This window comes from Melospiza melodia, chromosome Z, assembly GCF_035770615.1.
Source record: "Melospiza melodia melodia isolate bMelMel2 chromosome Z, bMelMel2.pri, whole genome shotgun sequence".
Classification (NCBI taxonomy): Eukaryota; Metazoa; Chordata; class Aves; order Passeriformes; family Passerellidae; genus Melospiza; species Melospiza melodia.
In genome coordinates, this window is record NC_086226.1 from 19,179,398 (window position 1) to 19,196,374 (window position 16,977).

Genomic DNA, 16,977 nt, shown 5'->3' on the forward strand with positions numbered 1-16,977 from the left:
GTCATTATGAGAGAGTTAAATTTCACTTAACTATAAATAGCAGTCTTCTGTTATTATTTGTCTTTCTGTGATTTTATTATTAAAGAACAAAGCAAGTCTTTCTAAATTACCATAAAATCAATAGCTTCAAATAATACAGCAAAAAAGATTCAGGTTCCACAATATTCCTTTTCAATTGTCATACCAATAAGTATAGAGTGAAATGATATAGAATTTACCTCTAGAATAGTAACATTTATGGCAGCTGATGTTTCTCCTTCTTTCAAAATCACTGAGTCAGAAACAGCTACATAATCAGCTCCTGGTTCAGCCAAGGTCCCCTCTGTCTGATTACTTAAGGAGACCAATCCTGGAACTGTGGCATATGTAACATTGACAGCACCTGTTTAAAATGTGACCAAAAAAAAAAAAAAACCACTTTTTTTCAATTCTTACGAAATGTTCACTAGAATAGACAAAGAAAACAGACCAAATGCTCATTGAAGAAATGGAAAGCCTAACTACAAACCAGAGGATTAAAACACCAATGGGACTTATTTCTTTCAGTACAGCCTTTAATAATTTGTCCAATATTACAGGACTCAGAAAGCATTAGGACCCAATGCATTCATCTATTTGAGGTGCTGTGAACTGCAAATATTACATTACATACCTGGGACATCTAATGTATTATTTATACCAGGTTTGGTGTCAAGGGAAGTAGAGTGTTTCAGGAATGACTGATGTCTAAGAAAGGCTCTAAGGAGAGTTCTAAATTTAGTTTCCTTCCCAAATAGACTGACATAGATATTTATAGAGAATAAAAATTACAGGACACCTTGATTAATTATACTAGAGGGAAAAGCTAGACTTTTTTTTTTTTATTATTATTACAAAGCCACATCTCACAAATCTGCCACAGTAAGTCAAGTTGCAAATTTAAAGAGAGTGATTCTGGAGATAAAATGTCAAATGAAATTCAAAGTTAGTCTGTATGAAATAAAACATAAGATATAAAAGAACCTTCATTTTAATAAATAAATATGGAGTTCAATTGAGAGATTTTACATTTACAATGGAAACTTAGAATTTATTAATATTTTCCTAAGTAGCATTTGAAAGGTAATTTACATACTGATTGACATTAAAAAAGAAATGGGAAAAAAAGAAATTATATTTAAATTCCTCTGCAAATCTGTAGTGTGCCCAGATCTTGATTGTTTGTTTCAACTGATCACTTCACCTCAAAACAAAGAAAACAAAAATAAGAGAGATTTTAACAAAGGTCTAAATATAGCCTAAAAATATGAATAGAAAATTATTATGTATGCTATCTCTCAATGCAAGTCAAAGTACTCAGGAAAAAAAACCACAAAAAATATTTAGGCACACATTACATTATTGAAGTTAGTACTATTTGATTTGATTTTAAAAGGAAAATTGAATTAAAAAGAAATACAGAATTCTTAGGAGAGGCATAAACTGAATTCAGAGGCATCAGTGCAACTTTTTCCATGAGATATTCCTAAACTGTCAGATTCTGGAAGTTTATAGAGGGGAAACTGATCAGCAGGTAACATTATTAAAATTATGCAATATGTGGGAATGATAATTCCATACAAGCTCCTTTTCTCATGTCTTTTTTTTTTTATTTCTTCTGGAAAGACAATTCAAGACAGATTTGCTGGACGTAAAAGTACAACCCTAACAGCCAGCTAGCTATACCATGTGTCCCAGACTTCCCTTGCTGTGGAATTAAAGTTTATGGCTTCAGTTTTAACTAAAACTTAGTTTTCAAGCCTGCAGTAAAGACCCCAGAAAACACAGTTGTATCCAAGGTTTTCCAGAATTTCCACCCTCTCTGTCATGACTTTCATTTGTCTAATGATTTTGAAAACGAAATATCATTTCTCTTGGAGATGTTATACAAACCTAGAGATCCAAATTCTCTGTTAATAAAAAGTTGAACTGTTTTGTTTTCCTCTGGAAGTAAAACTACCCTGGATGGAGAAGCAAAATTTAGTACTCCATGTGGTTCATCACTAGCTTCTACTGTCAGAACAGCTTCATATCCTTGACTATCCAAAACAGCAGCACCAGAAGGAGAAACACCTGCAAAAGAATCAATGGACTACAGTTAATTGCATTAGGTAAATCAAGTTTTATCTTACGTTACTGCTATTTTTATGTACAAATGATAGTCAGTAACACTGCAAATGAAATCAAACCAAACACATTATATACTCAATGAATTTTACGGATTGTGTGGAATGTAATTGAATTCTTAATTCTTATATGTAATTGCATTCTTTAACAAGCATAGGAACATTCAATCACAATAAAAAATTGTATACATAAAAAGTATAGAGTTCAAGACTGTATTAAGAAATGAGAAATCTGAAAAAACAGTAGACTTCAATAAACTACTTCTGTTGTAAAAAGAAAGAGAAAAATTTCTTTAGGAATTCATTATAATTCCTAAATTTCATCATAATTCATTTACTAAGTTAAAATTATATTCAATTTCTAAATCATTCTATCAAAAAATTACTATAAGTATTGCCATGATGAATAACTGTATGAATTTATACTTATAACGAAGGATTACAGGAGTAAACAAAATATTAAGGTAAGTTAGCAAGGCACCTATCACCAATACCACCCATGTCAAGTTAGTTTGGTGTTTAGACACTAATTCCAGTTTAACAAAGGATATTTCAGAAGGGATGTGGTTTCGTGCTTCTTTTCTCATTATAATTTCAATGAAAGAGTAAAATATTCTGACCTCCTCTAATTCAGAGACAGATCAGAGAGACAGCTTGAAGATTGTTTAAAAAGATTAAAAATATCCATTTATTTTATGACATTTGTAGCATATGTATACATTAATACACAGGAGCATCAAGCCTGTTCCAATAAAACGTGAACAAATTTTGCATAGTTTGCAACATTTTCAATATTCATAGTCCTACACTTCCAAAATGGTTTAATAAACACAAAGTTATTGCACTACTAAATGGCAATTTTAGATACAGCAGATATAGCATTCTGTAGTTCTGCATTACCTTCTGTTTTGATGTTGTACAGGATGATCCGGTACTCCTCTTTTTCTTCTGGAATACGGTCATCCAGCAAGTGGACATATAATGTTGTATTCAATATTCCCTATAAATGTTATTGATAAACTGATTAGTCATTAGTGTACAGAGTAAAAGTAATATCACTCCATCATATGTATTTTGAGCAATATCTTTAAGAAATGCCAAGGTGAATACTGAAAAGTATAAACTCCCTGCTGTTTAATCATATCAAAACAAGGAAGACTGCTTTAAAAGCATATTTGTTTTGTCAGCTCACTTCAAATTACAATATTGTCTTGTAGCCATTAGATTTTCTTATGGACTCACCTCAGGAAAAAAGAGAATTCCAGAATAGTATTCAAAATTTTGTTCTATGTTATGTCCAACTATCTTCCACTCAACAGTAACATTTCCCAGTCCTGGGGCAGTTCTTACAACATGGAATTGCAGTTGTTCTCCTAGGAACAAATGACAAAATGCAATATTTTGGGATTTCTTCTTCTACAATTCAACTATTAAAATGAAAACAAAAAAATTAATCACAGTTAAAGTTTTTTTTTATGTAAAACCTTAATATTTTTAATAGTGAGCTTCCCAGTAGTTATGTACTATTTTTTTTTTAATTGAAACAAAACCCTCACAAATTTGAACTCTTTCCTCATGGGTTTTTATGAATGTAGTTCATTCTCAGAAAGATCTATCAAAATATAAAAAACCTGGTACATATGCATAACTGCTATCAAAACATGGACAATAGAAGAGCAGTATCTGAGTGTGAACTATACACAGAATAAATACCCTACACAAGCTTTAACACAGTTTTCTACAGCAGCTAAGTGGCAAGGAATAGACATGTTCCTAATATCTGCACTGTCTTGTGACTTCAAATAATGCATGTGTAAAAATGCTTGCAGTTACCCGGAAGTTCCATTTATGTGAGTTAGAATTTGCAAATGTTACCAGTTTTTGGACGTTAGAAAACGTCCAGAAAAAAACCCAATTCATAATTTTAAAAGGACAGTATTTAGAAGCAAAACATAAATGTTTGCTAATTTAAAAAAATATTTTAATAATTTATTATAATTTCCGAGATAATAAGTATCAAATGAAAACAAGCATCTCTAGGAAGTAATTATAGTATTTTTTACACATTTATAATATTTAACCAAATGATCACTTTTGACTTTTGAAGAGTGAACTCTTAAAAAAGTTTTGAAAAATTAAGAAAATTTATATTATTATAAAGTATGAAACATCTATATACATTTAAACAAAATAACTATTTGGCATAAAATGAAATATTTTAAATATGTGCATGCAAAATCACATATTATATTAATATGAAATTGATCAGCAGGTAACATTATGAAAATTATGCAATATATTTCCATTACAGGAGAGACTTTTATTTATAATACATAAGTCCATTGCATCTTTATGACAATATCATTTTCCCAGTTCACAGAATGAAAGTTTGCCAGTATGTAAGTGTGGAATTAGTTTTCAAGGACATGCAGTATTGAGGAGCTTGGAAATAATCATGCAAGATTAGGTCCATCCTCAATTGACTGAAAATTGTTTTCTTAGTATCGGTATAAATTGATACCAATTTTTTTTGCTGTTGCAGAACAAGGAATAATTCCATCTTTTAGTTTGTGTTATGTACACACTTAAAAGCTACCCTATTGAGAATCATTGAGATACATCTGTGAAAGGGAAAGAGAAGATGTGGTGTTAGGTTGTGTTCTCAGTCCATGGCATACATCGAGCAGCACAGCTACTCTCACTGACCATGTAGCTCAAAGAACACCAAATTATTATACTGCAGGATAGTATTGTATATCTGAAACAGGCAGAAAAATATTGATCACTTTCTGGACATGTTCACTGTTTGGTAAGGAAATATTTGAGAGATGCCAATATATTGGCTATGAATGAGATAGATATGAACAACAAACTTCAAAAGACCTTAAGAAACTGAAAAATGAAATTGCAAAGAAGTAAAATAAAAATTCTATACACCAATTTTCCAGTATACAGCTTTAGTATGTTATCAGTCTCATTATTTCAAACTTCATTTAAGCCTTGTTTTAAGTTGTTTAATACTAGTTCTAAGAGAACAAAGGAATTCAAAATTTATTGACATCACAAGAATTCTGCTTCTACAGTCAGATATCTGAGGGCAGACTGACAATTTACCAGTTCCCCTAAGGCTAATTTTTCATATCATTTAACACTGCTCTGAAATCTGTTTATCCTACTTGAAAATTTTGCACATTCATTACATACAAATAAATATTTGACAGAAAATAATTACTTTAGTATCATCACAGAACATATACATATGCATATGCATATACATATACATATACATATGCATATGCATATATATATACATGCACATATACATATACATATACATAGATATATACAAAGGTCATTTCAGTGCAACATTATGTAATACAACAAGTTTTCACTGAAGACTGTAAAATACTTCAAGGCACAGAACCCTGATACACTGTAATCCAAGCATCAAGAAGAAACCTGAAGTACAATTTGTCTCAATTAAAGACTCTCCAGTACTCAGCTACTGACTCATTTAAAGCTCAGCCAGCTTTACCAAAATCTTTGTTATTCCTATCCAGTTAGAAATACTAACATAAATACTAATTGATCTCTCATGATTGAAAGTATTATTAGGCTAATTTCCCTATTTTTTCTTATGGTTTGGGTTTTTTTTAATATTTTACCATTTTAAATTTTTCCTTAGATTTCTTCCTTTATCAAAGAGAAGAGGATCTAATGAACTCTCCTCTTGCTCCTTATTTTAAGCTATTGCAGTGTGTTTTCACCCAACTGAGTCACAGTCATACAACTGTTGCCTGTTCTGCCTGTACTTAAATGCTGCTGCTGCCCCCAATACGGTGATTGTGTGAACTGAATATATGCAGGTAACACCAAGACAGCCATGATCCACCACTGAAGTGCAAAGAAAAGATTTATTCCATTACGTAACTTTCAAAACAGAGACACCAAGACTGCTAAACTTATTCCATATTAGCAGGGCAAAAAGTGCCCAGGCCTGAGCACTGTGCTACATATCAAAAGGCCTGACAATGCACAAATCCCTCACCAGGCCGTGGTTCACTACCCCTCTTAACTCCCTTTCCTGCTTACAGGGAGGTCCACGTCTACGGGAAAGGCTTTTAAGACTTTAACAACATTCTGTTATCTCCTTGTGAGAAAAATCCATTTCTTTTCGGTTGACAGCCAACAATCCAGAGTGAACACAAATACCTGAATTTTCTCACACTGAGTATTTTCTAACATCTCCCATCTCTAGTGTTGGTCTTTAAGTAAAAACAATTCTAAAATGAATTTATTTTTCTTTCCTCACCAATCTTCAGTTTTTCAAATCTTTCCTCCCCACAGGGATAAATAATATGAACAGCTTGAAAAAAAGACTGAGTTGCTTAACAGAAACTGTTCAATAATACAATAAATATAAAAGATAACACTATTTTGATTTATGCTTGAAGTTTGTCTTCATAAGAAAAAACTTGATAATGAAAATGAAGTAAAATCACCGAAATCACATGAAAGCCTTAGCTCATTCCTTTTTTTTTAATCAAAGTGAACTAGTTTGGCTGTTTTTTCTTGCTATAATGCACTGCAATGCATTGTTTTTCGCAAGCTAAAGGAATTGTGATCAGTTATAGCACTATATACATACTATACATAGCAGAGTATTTCAGCTCCAGACCTGTGGAAAGTGTATAACATTTTCATAACCTTGGGGAATGAGATGGTTTGAATTAATTCCCTGCGCTATTCTTAGACTGCGAGAATGCAGCTGGCTTGTCAGGCAGATCAGAACCACTAATGTGGAATAATAAAGGTTGGAAACTGGGCACAATAGAATTAACACAAACTCTAAGCAAAACCCAAAAGCTTATGGTGTCCTTTCATTACAGGAAAAAAACAGACCATGTCCTTTTGAGATAGACTATTTTTTCCAACAAAAAATTCAGTGCATACATTCTTGGACATCAGATTTCTGTTAGTTTTCTCTACCCATCAGTTTACACATCATAAAAATTTGAGATTGCAATACACTGATATGCCAGCAAGGGATAACAAGAGCAGTCACAATTATTATTATTACTGTCCTATGCAGAACTTTACCAACTCTAGGTAAAACATGAAACATGTTCTCTTAAAACACTGATAGACACTAGATATGCAACTATTATCAGTGTCAAAAGTCATGACTGAGTGGTGACATCAAGATTTTCGCACTCCTAAAATGAGCTGCTATAAAAAATGCAAAGAGAAACTTTAGAAAGATGGAAGATTTTTTCCTATTTAATTTCTGTGGGAATATTTTCTAGATATTAAAAGCTAATTTTAAGTCAGTGATAGATAACATTTGCTTAAGATTAGCAATTGTTCTGTATAAGGGGGTTTATATATAGTTCTGGAAGATAGTATAAATGAATGAGAAATGCTAAAAGGAGTTAGAAATGCAATGCCAATAGAAGCAAGGCATAATCTTCAGAGAAAGGAAGGGAAAGAACAAATGGTGAAATATGGGTTTGGAAATAGTCTATTCATCTTTTCCATAGACTTCATTTAAGTATAATCTATGTTTGCAAGAATTAAAAATGCAAAGAACTGTGTGCTGAGTATGGGGTTATTCTCTGTTTGCTGGCATTCTCTGAACAGTGATACAATCACATAATGGTTATCAACAGAAAGCACAAAAATGGAAGCTGATGTTAATCAAAATGATTGTGGTCAACACACAGAACCCACCTTCATGACCAATAACGGACCTTCCAGCTGTCTGGAAGCCAATGATTCCTGCCACATTGTCACTTGCCAGGATAACCACTGTGACAGTGTCGAAACTGGGCAGAATCCTACTCCCTCCTTCAGTATGCACCAGGCTGATTATGATGCTTTCATTGTCCTCTGGCTCTGGATCATCTAAAATGGTCACTGTGACCATCTTTTTTGTTTCACCTAAAAATAGAAGAACATATACATACTTATATGTTCACATGAAAATCACCTTAAAAAGATGCAATCATCTACTCTAGTAGTAAATACTTAACTAATATAAAAAAAGACATGAAGAATCTTTACTTATTTACCTGTCTAGAAGTTAGTGAATGTCGTTATGAAAATTTATTCAATTACTAATGAAATGGTACGCTAGGCAATATAATTTAAAAATAATTAAATATACTCTATAGAAATTAACAATTTCGCATAATTTCTGAATGCCTAGAATTCTTATTTGCTTTATAAGTTCTCTGGCTTTCAAATTTTAATTAGAAAAGGGGAATATAATTCTTGTAAAAAAAATTACCAAGTTAAAACATTTTTCTGATGTCACATACAGACATATGTACATGAAATTTGACTATATATTTACTGGACCAGGAAATGCATTAAAGTGGCCTGTCACTGTATAAGTTATATGTCTTCTGGAATACAGAAGAATGACAATGTAAGCAGCAAACACAATCAATTACCAGTCTCTATAATACATTACAATTTGCAACAGAATCCTATTGGTCATTGTATGTGCCTAACCTGTACTAATTATCAGTTTACCCCATACATATATTTTTTGTTATACAGCCTTTCAAAATATTTTGAAAATAGATTTAGTAAACTTACAAACACTAACATAATTACATGTCAGTTTCCAAATCACTCCTGGCAACCCTTCATTAAAGTTCAGATCATTTAGCAAACTAAATGAACACTCGAATCTTTACTACACTCCCATAATTGGTTTTCAAAACAGTTGCTCAGTTATCTCAGACTTTGAAAATCAAAAATACATCCGTCATGTTGCACAGTGCTTAAATAATGCCTGACATAGATGTTTCTTATTTGCAGGTTTTTAACTACTGCTATGTTACGAAATCAATACAATCTCAGAAGCTAAAAAGATATATCATTAAAAAATAGTATTGTATTGAGAAGATAAGAACAAAAGATCACTTAGGCCTGATTCTCATTTTCATTATTTTTGATACAACACCTATTTCAGCAACATTATTCCTTATTTATTTAGTAAAAATGTTATCTTTATAATACACACTGCAATATTTCTTAAAAAAATACTTTAATATTATACTTTTCATCCTTTTTTTTTTCATTTTTGTGGTCTTTGTGTGTTTGTGTAGTGTTTTCTTTAGTTTTGGACAAGAGAAGTTAATGCTAAACCTAGCCTTACCTTCAGCAAACACCAGAATCTCACCAACACCCACAAAATCCAAGTTTGGGGTAGCAGTTCCACCAACAACACGCCATTCCACTGCCACCTGTCCCAGGCTGCCTTCTGTCCTGTCTATCATAAGCTGCACGCTGGCCTGAGGACCTTCTTCTACTTCAACATACAGACCTTTTTCTGTTGCATTGGGACTTACACTATAGATCTTAAATACTCCAAAGGCATCCCCATTCATCATTATAATAACTGTGGAAGTATTTGGCTGTCCAATAGTTGGTTGATTTTTTAAGCTGGCTGAGATGTTAAATAGTTCAACTTTCAACAGGCATACAGTGAATTTTTCATCCAGTTCTGGCAGGTTGTCAGGAAATATGGTAACTGTGAGATTTGCAAACTCTTCCCCTTCCTGCATGATGGCCCACTGTCCTGTGATAGATTCGTAATCACTACCAGCAATGGCTTGTGTGCTAAACAGAATGGATGTACTGCTGATGTTTTTCTTGTAGGTCCATAATCCTGACATGTTAGTTAATGGCTCGATCTCTGTTGTCAGCCAGAGGCAGAGAGGAATCTCAGAGGCACTGGAAAATGTAAAGGCTGAACATGCTTGTTCTTTTAGGCACTGAGTTGCACAGGCATACAGTGGGTCACTCGCTGCTGACACATTCACTCTCATCTTGGATGGCTGGTCAGGAATTCCTTGTACAGGAGAGTTGTAATAGGCCAGTATATCCTCACCTTGCTCAATGGCAAGAGCTACAATGTCAGTCTCAGAAGTGCTGTAAAATATTTGCAGTTGACCAAACCTTCCCCCACTAAAAGACATTAAAATAAAAATATTATGTTAGCTGGTGAAGCATGTCTAATATTCTGTATGTTACTGGGTTAAGAATAAAATTAACAAAATCAACTAATGACTTCTGAATTGCTGAAAAGTTACAAATAGCTAATTAAACTTCCCTTGAAGTTAGCAGTACCAATTCAGTGACTTCCCTTGAAGCTAGTACTACCAACTGAGTAGTTGGGTTTTTTGGAGAGAAAGTTTTAGTGTTTATAGTTTGGGTAGCAGTCTATTAAGCATGCATGTTCGCAAACATTTGTTTCTGGAGTTAACTTAGTCTTCCTAGGACTGTCAAGGAAGAAAAAGCCTTTGTTGTCTAGCATTGTTATCATTCCTCTGAGGTGTCCTCAGGATACCATGTTCACATGAAAAACCTGTTCTGTTTTTCATTTTGTCTTCCATCACACAACATTTGATCCATTTTGTCCCCCAGTTAAAATCACAGGAACAGGCTGGTTTGCAGATTTAAATAGTTTGTCAATTTAACAGGCAAAATAAAACTTCAAGTACATAGTGTACACTGGGTTTACACTACACATTTATTACATTTGTACTTTATATACATTTCTAACAAGCAGACATCTAGCTCAAAATCAATGTATCGGAAATAAAAACTGGCAGAACAAGAAATTGATGCAAATACCTATACAAGGGTGCGACATTTAAAATTATTGCAGAAAAATACACAACAAAAAACAAACCAAACCAAAACAACAACAACAAAAAAAAGAGATTCAAAATCAGCCAATATTATACAGACCTTCTCCTGACTGATATATTAGCAAGTAAATTTCTTTCTAGTGGCTCCTGAATTCGATATGAGGATTGATGAAAGAAAACTGTGCCATAAGGATTATCATTGGCAGGTATAACAATATTTGCCACAGCATCTAATCCGATAGCACCACCATTGGAGGCCTGAATTAATTCAATATGGATGATCTCAAAAAGAAAAAGAAGAAGAAAAAATAATGCAGCTAGATAATTTTTGCCATTTCTAAAAATAATCACAAGCAAAATAAAATCTGAACTTGTTGCAGTTTTCTGACATAACATTTCCTGCTTTGATCTGCACACTTTTCTTACACAAGTTAAAACTCTAATACTGTTCAAGAGAGACATAACTGCTCTACTTACTTCTTCCACTTCTGGAACATCATCAGCCAGGATTTCCAACAGCAACATCTGAATGGCTTCCCCAGGGGCAAAAGTAACATTACCCATGGCAACTCGCAAGTCATCATCAGCAGGATGCCCATTAATGGTAGCAGCCCACTGAACAGTAACGTTACCCAGTGTCCCAGCATTGCGGATTATTGGCAGATTTATGCTTACTGATCCAAATTCAGGCTCCTCCACAGTGAATTGGGTATTCTGAAAAACTGACATACACCATAGGGAGATGTAGTGCATTAACAATAAAATTGAAAGTAAATATATCAGTTTCTGAAGTACAGGGTTTTATTTTACTTGTTTGCATTTATTTGCACAGGTAAACCCCCCTTAATCATGTTTAAACCTAAAAGCAGACTTTCAATACTTATGTTTTCATCTGCACAGTAAATTAGCATGAAAATTAAGCCCTCATCCAAAAAGTCTATTCCAACACACCTATAGTTTGAGGCTAAGCATGAACTATTTCTAAGGTCTTAGAATATAACTTCATAATTATTCCCAGCAAAGAAACTCTTTACCAGATTCCATGTCACTTATTAAAGAAATAAACTATAACTATTTAACATGGAATACGTTAAGTAGAAATTGCTGTTTTTTAGACTTGCAGAATGGGTCATGGTGGAAGGGACCACTGTAGATCGTCCAATTCAAGCTCCCTGCTCAAGCAGGGTCATCCCAGAGCACACGGCACAGGAATGTGTCCAGACATTTCTTAGATGTTTCCACTAAAGGAGATTCCACAACCTCTCTGGGCAACCTATTCTAGTGCACCACTACCTTTACAGTAAAGAAGGTCTGCCTCATGCTCAGGTGAACTTCCTGGACATCAGTTTCTGCCTATTGCCTCTTGTTTACTGCTTGGTGCCAACAATCAGAGCCTCTAAGAGGCTCAATGCTTCTGTTATAATAAAGCCCCATTATTCCTTTTATTACATGTTGTAATTCAGTTCATCTTATCTTTTCCTTTACTCTCTATACCGACGTTTCAACTTCTGAATGTTTTTATTCAGCTGCCAAGTTGCAGCTCCCCCACAAACGCCCAGAAAAAAAATGTTAATGGAAGAAAGAAAATATGTACTCCTTTACCAAAGGATCCAAATGGGTCATCAGAAGCCTCAATAGTTATGATTGCCCTCGTCAAAGATCCAAGCAAGGCTCCTCCTGTTGTTTGGTTCAGCAGCTGAACATAAAATGACTCCTCAAGCTCAGGATTGATATCATTAATTATATAAATTGGCACAGCTTTACTTGTTTCCCCTTCTAGTAAGACAACATCTGATGAAGCTACACTGTAGTCCTCACCTAGATTTGTAGATGAAAAAGTCCAAAATAATAAAACACAGATAATATCAATGCTTTACGATAGTGGTGAACACTATCATAAATACACATCTTCTCTTTGCTTACACATGCATTTCTCTGTGTTTTATGATGTCTTTTCCTTTACCTTTAGACCCAAAACAATTGTTTATTTATTTATTTATGTCCTGTTGCCTTTTAGATGTGTGGTTGGATCAAAATAAAACTTGGCTGACCAAAAGAGAGAGAGATTCTGAACTGTCAGACCAAGAGGTAGTTAGAAAAGGTCCATTATTGTCTGTTGTTTACAAGGTCACACTACCAAGATGTTACTATCTGATTTATAATTCCTGTCCCGCTTTCCAAGAGATAGAAGTGAAACAGAAGCACCTTGTCAAAGCAGACTTCAGTAAAGCACACCTTTTATGTGTTGACTTCATTTTAGACAAACTTGTCTCAAGTGTCTAGAGGAACATCTGCGATACACTAGATCACAGCTCTGCTTCAGAAACTAATTGAAAGCTTACTCTGATACATAAAAATTAAATGAAAAATTCTCAGAGCATGTATCATTTACCAAATCAGTTTGGACCTAGCTGAAATATAGTGCACACAATTTATAACTGTCTAAGTAGTCCTAGAGACTTCATAATTTTTCTGCTTTCTTTATGTACCTTCTCTATAGCAGGGACCAACTGGATGTTGGTCCCTGCTATACCGGATGTTTATGTTCCATTTTCAGAAGTACAAGTCTCCTTGGATTTTGATAGATTTTTCCATATTTGTTATACAGCTAAGTCCCCAGCTCTCACTTCTCCAATAAGCTTCACTAAGCTTACTAAATATACACATGTTTAAATATATACATGGGACTAAATTGTTTTTACATATACTACTATAGCATTTTGGGAGGTGGGAGGAAAGGGGGTGTTTAAGTGGTTGTCTGCTAAATAAACAAACAAATTAAACAAACACCCCAATTCCTTCCCTCATTTGACTTTCAAGTTCTCCAGCGATAATGCATAAACTTTCCCCTAGGTCTTAGATTCATATTTGCTAAGCACAATCAATGCCTTATATTTCATTCTTGTTATACAACACATCATTCATTACACATTTGCTTGTTTCAACTTTAACAAAGGCTGCATAGTTCTGCTCTTCTGCTTTCTTACCAGCTGTTGCAGTTATTGGCATAGCTTTAAATTTCACAGAAACATCTGAAAATATTCCCCCAGTTCTGGTCACATTAATGATTGGTCCAACATAGTTTTCAGCAACTCGCACAGCTGAAGCTGAAAGCTGAAGTGTTCCAAAAGCATCATCATTGGCATCGATAATCACATGAGCTATTGTCTCACCCACTAAACCAAGTCGAGGAGAATTTATAACTGAAATATAAAGAAAAAACTTAGTGAGTGATACCTGAAACTATTACTATGGCTACAGAGTTCATAGGCACACATGTAAATTTAGCTGTCTCTAGTTTTCATGAAAATTATCTTTTTTGGAATTGGACAAAGCATAACTACAAGCCACATCAAAATACATCTGTCTAAATTATGTTCTGGCAGAAAATCTGAACATTATTCTACTATGCTTTGGAGCATACAAGGCATAATTTTTTTGAAAAGATGAAGTACTGTGAATTTATTTATTTATTTAACCATAAGACTAATAAGATCAATACAGTTCACAATAATTTCAGTTTTACTTTTGATACGATGAAATATAAGTAAGATTTCTACTCCAAGTGGAATTATATTTGAAGGTACCCCTTAATCTGTGAGCAAGGGCAGCAATTAGACATGCTAAGAAGTTCTGAAGCACAAATGGCTGTAAGCACACAGGCTGTAACGACCCGAATTTATATGAATGAGAAATTAAGTAAACATTGTCAACACTAAGAAAGCATCACGACACTTTTTTTTAATAAGACTTTTTTGTAGTTTAATTTAAAAAACCAGCTTAGCTATTTTCTACTACTGAACTTCCTGAAACAAAGCTAAATAAGCATGTATTAGTGCACAAACAAATATCATAACGTATTTGGCCTGAAACACTTTCCATAAGAAATGCAAAACGGAAAAAGAAATACTCATGCTTTTTCAATAAAATAGTGTGCCAAAGGAAATAAAAGTCAAAGGCACAAGTCAGGTAACTAAGAGATATCTTAAGTATACAGAGTTTGGCAGACATTCATTGGAGTTCACTGGAGTTCATTTGTCTTGCTGCAGTTTCTCCTGTTTTATATAAATACTAACCTTCATAGTTAAACTGTAGGTTTTATGTAAGACACTTACTTGGCCGATCCTGAACTTTCTTGATCAAAACAACACTGCTTAGCTCCACAAAAACAGATTCTGACCTCTCAGGATCATCATCATCCAAAATAGGCAAGGATATTGTGGCCTCACTTTCATTGGTTCCAAAGATCACATAACCTGTAATGGGTATATAGTCTTTTCCCTCTGTTGCTCTGACAACATCAGGTGGAAGAAAGGGCAACTTTTCTTCATCACCCATAGTTCTGTATTTCACCATTACTGTACCAAGGAGACCACCGCATCTTACAACTGTCAGAGAGACATTTTTTGTTTCTTCCTCAATTTTTATTGGTCTGTTTTGCTCAGAAAAGATGAAGACTCCATATGGATCATCATTTGCTAAAATAGTCAATGTCGCATTAGTATGATTTCCAAGACGACCAAGGGAGACATTGATGATCAAGACTGAAAACATCTCATCCAATTCAGGAACATCATCAGGAGAAATCTGTAATGTAATATTTGCTCTCACTTGGCCAACATCAAATGTTACATTGCCATCTGTAGAGACCAGGTCATTGCTGAGATCACAGATTATGATCCAATGCAATGTCACCTGAGATAAGGCCCCATGACTTCTCACAACCTAAGAAAAACATATAAAGATGAGCATATTTTTGTTCTATGAGAAAGAAACATAGAAGTGTGAAATGTAATTAAGCAAACACCACAGCATGATGAATTAAAGATACGTCTGTGTTTTAAAAGCATGTCATTTTTATTATGTCAGCTCTGGAGAACTTGTATTATCAATACTTATTTTAAGACAGTAGTCCCTTGATTCTAAGGAAGTAGAAGATTTTAAGTTTTTGGATATTATTATTATTTTAGTTTCAAGCTGAATAATGTACATTAGCAAACACTGCATGACTGGAAAAAGAAATATTCACTACAAAGTTGTTCTAAACCCCATAGTCCAATGACAAAAACATCATAGAACACCAGTAAAAACAGACAGAAGAGTACAATGCAGCAATATGAGAATCAAAGCTTTCTAACCTGCAGCAGAACATTGCTATCTTCATCTTCAGGCTCAGTTCCATTCACTGAAAGGGACTCGGCACTGAACTCAAACACACCATGAGCATCATCAGAAGCCTCAATAGTCACGAGGATATGGGATGCAATTCCCAAGCTAGCTGTTAAATAAGAGTTCCAAAAAGGGTTATTTTTATCTCTCATGTTTTCTTACATGAAAGAAAGCAGCTGAAGAAATAAGCTACAAAAATACAAAAGAGAGTATGAAATATTTGTGCTGTTTATCTTTGTTTTTTTCTTTTTAAAACACATTCCCCGTACCTAAAAGGAGCTGAACTTCAGTAAGGCAGCCCCCTAAGTTCTTCTATGGAACTGTGCAATTAAAAAAAGATATTATTTTAAGGGGGGAACGAAAATAAAATTACATGTTTAATGAATGAAAATGGAGCAGTATTTAGGACAGTGAGGAGTTCTACTATAAACCACAGTATAAGAGGAAAGACAAGATAAATGTAGATCTCATCCTGACATAAACTGAAATGGAAAAAAAATGACCAAAAAAAACCCCACCAAGTCAAGTAAATCCTACTTCTGAAGATATTGTATTGGGTGACATACCTTACTGCTCAGAGAGAAAAAAAGAGTCTGGCACTAAAGGAAAGTATTCCTGGAAACAAGTAAAATGGAAACACAATGTCCAAAAAAAAGAAAAAGAAAAAAGAAAAAAAGGAAACAAAAAAACCCCAAAAAAACAAAAAAAAAAAAAAAAAGAAAAAAAGAAAAAAGAAGAAAGAGGAAAGATATATATTATTAAACGTAGTTCTAAAATTGCCTTCAATTTTAAAAGTACCTTTGCTTTTTCCTCCAAGGAAAATTTGACAATGCTCAGACAAAGATAATTTTATAAGCTTTAATTCTGAATTTCTATATTGTGTTTTACAACAATATAGTTTTGATTATATATGAGCCTGTTGTACTCTGCTTTACATTAAACGCTAACTGCTAATGAAATTACACCTAACTTAAAATGGAAAAGAATTTTTTTTGGCA

General features: G+C 33.7%; 1 protein-coding gene across 1 annotated transcript in view; it reads right to left on the reverse strand.

The window, feature by feature from the left end:
- The window catches only part of ADGRV1 (adhesion G protein-coupled receptor V1), a 275,529-nt gene that overhangs the window by 205,057 nt on the left and 53,495 nt on the right, over positions 1-16,977 (reverse strand). The window contains exons 28-39 of the mRNA XM_063181284.1: positions 15,949-16,088; positions 14,926-15,535; positions 13,798-14,013; positions 12,413-12,628; positions 11,288-11,532; positions 10,911-11,092; positions 9,313-10,124; positions 7,875-8,084; positions 3,387-3,517; positions 3,045-3,144; positions 1,912-2,091; positions 219-382 (exon numbers count right to left, since the gene is read on the reverse strand). Of these exons, the coding sequence (XP_063037354.1) occupies positions 219-382; positions 1,912-2,091; positions 3,045-3,144; positions 3,387-3,517; positions 7,875-8,084; positions 9,313-10,124; positions 10,911-11,092; positions 11,288-11,532; positions 12,413-12,628; positions 13,798-14,013; positions 14,926-15,535; positions 15,949-16,088 (3,206 nt within the window). The remainder of the gene's footprint in view (positions 1-218; positions 383-1,911; positions 2,092-3,044; positions 3,145-3,386; positions 3,518-7,874; positions 8,085-9,312; positions 10,125-10,910; positions 11,093-11,287; positions 11,533-12,412; positions 12,629-13,797; positions 14,014-14,925; positions 15,536-15,948; positions 16,089-16,977) is intronic.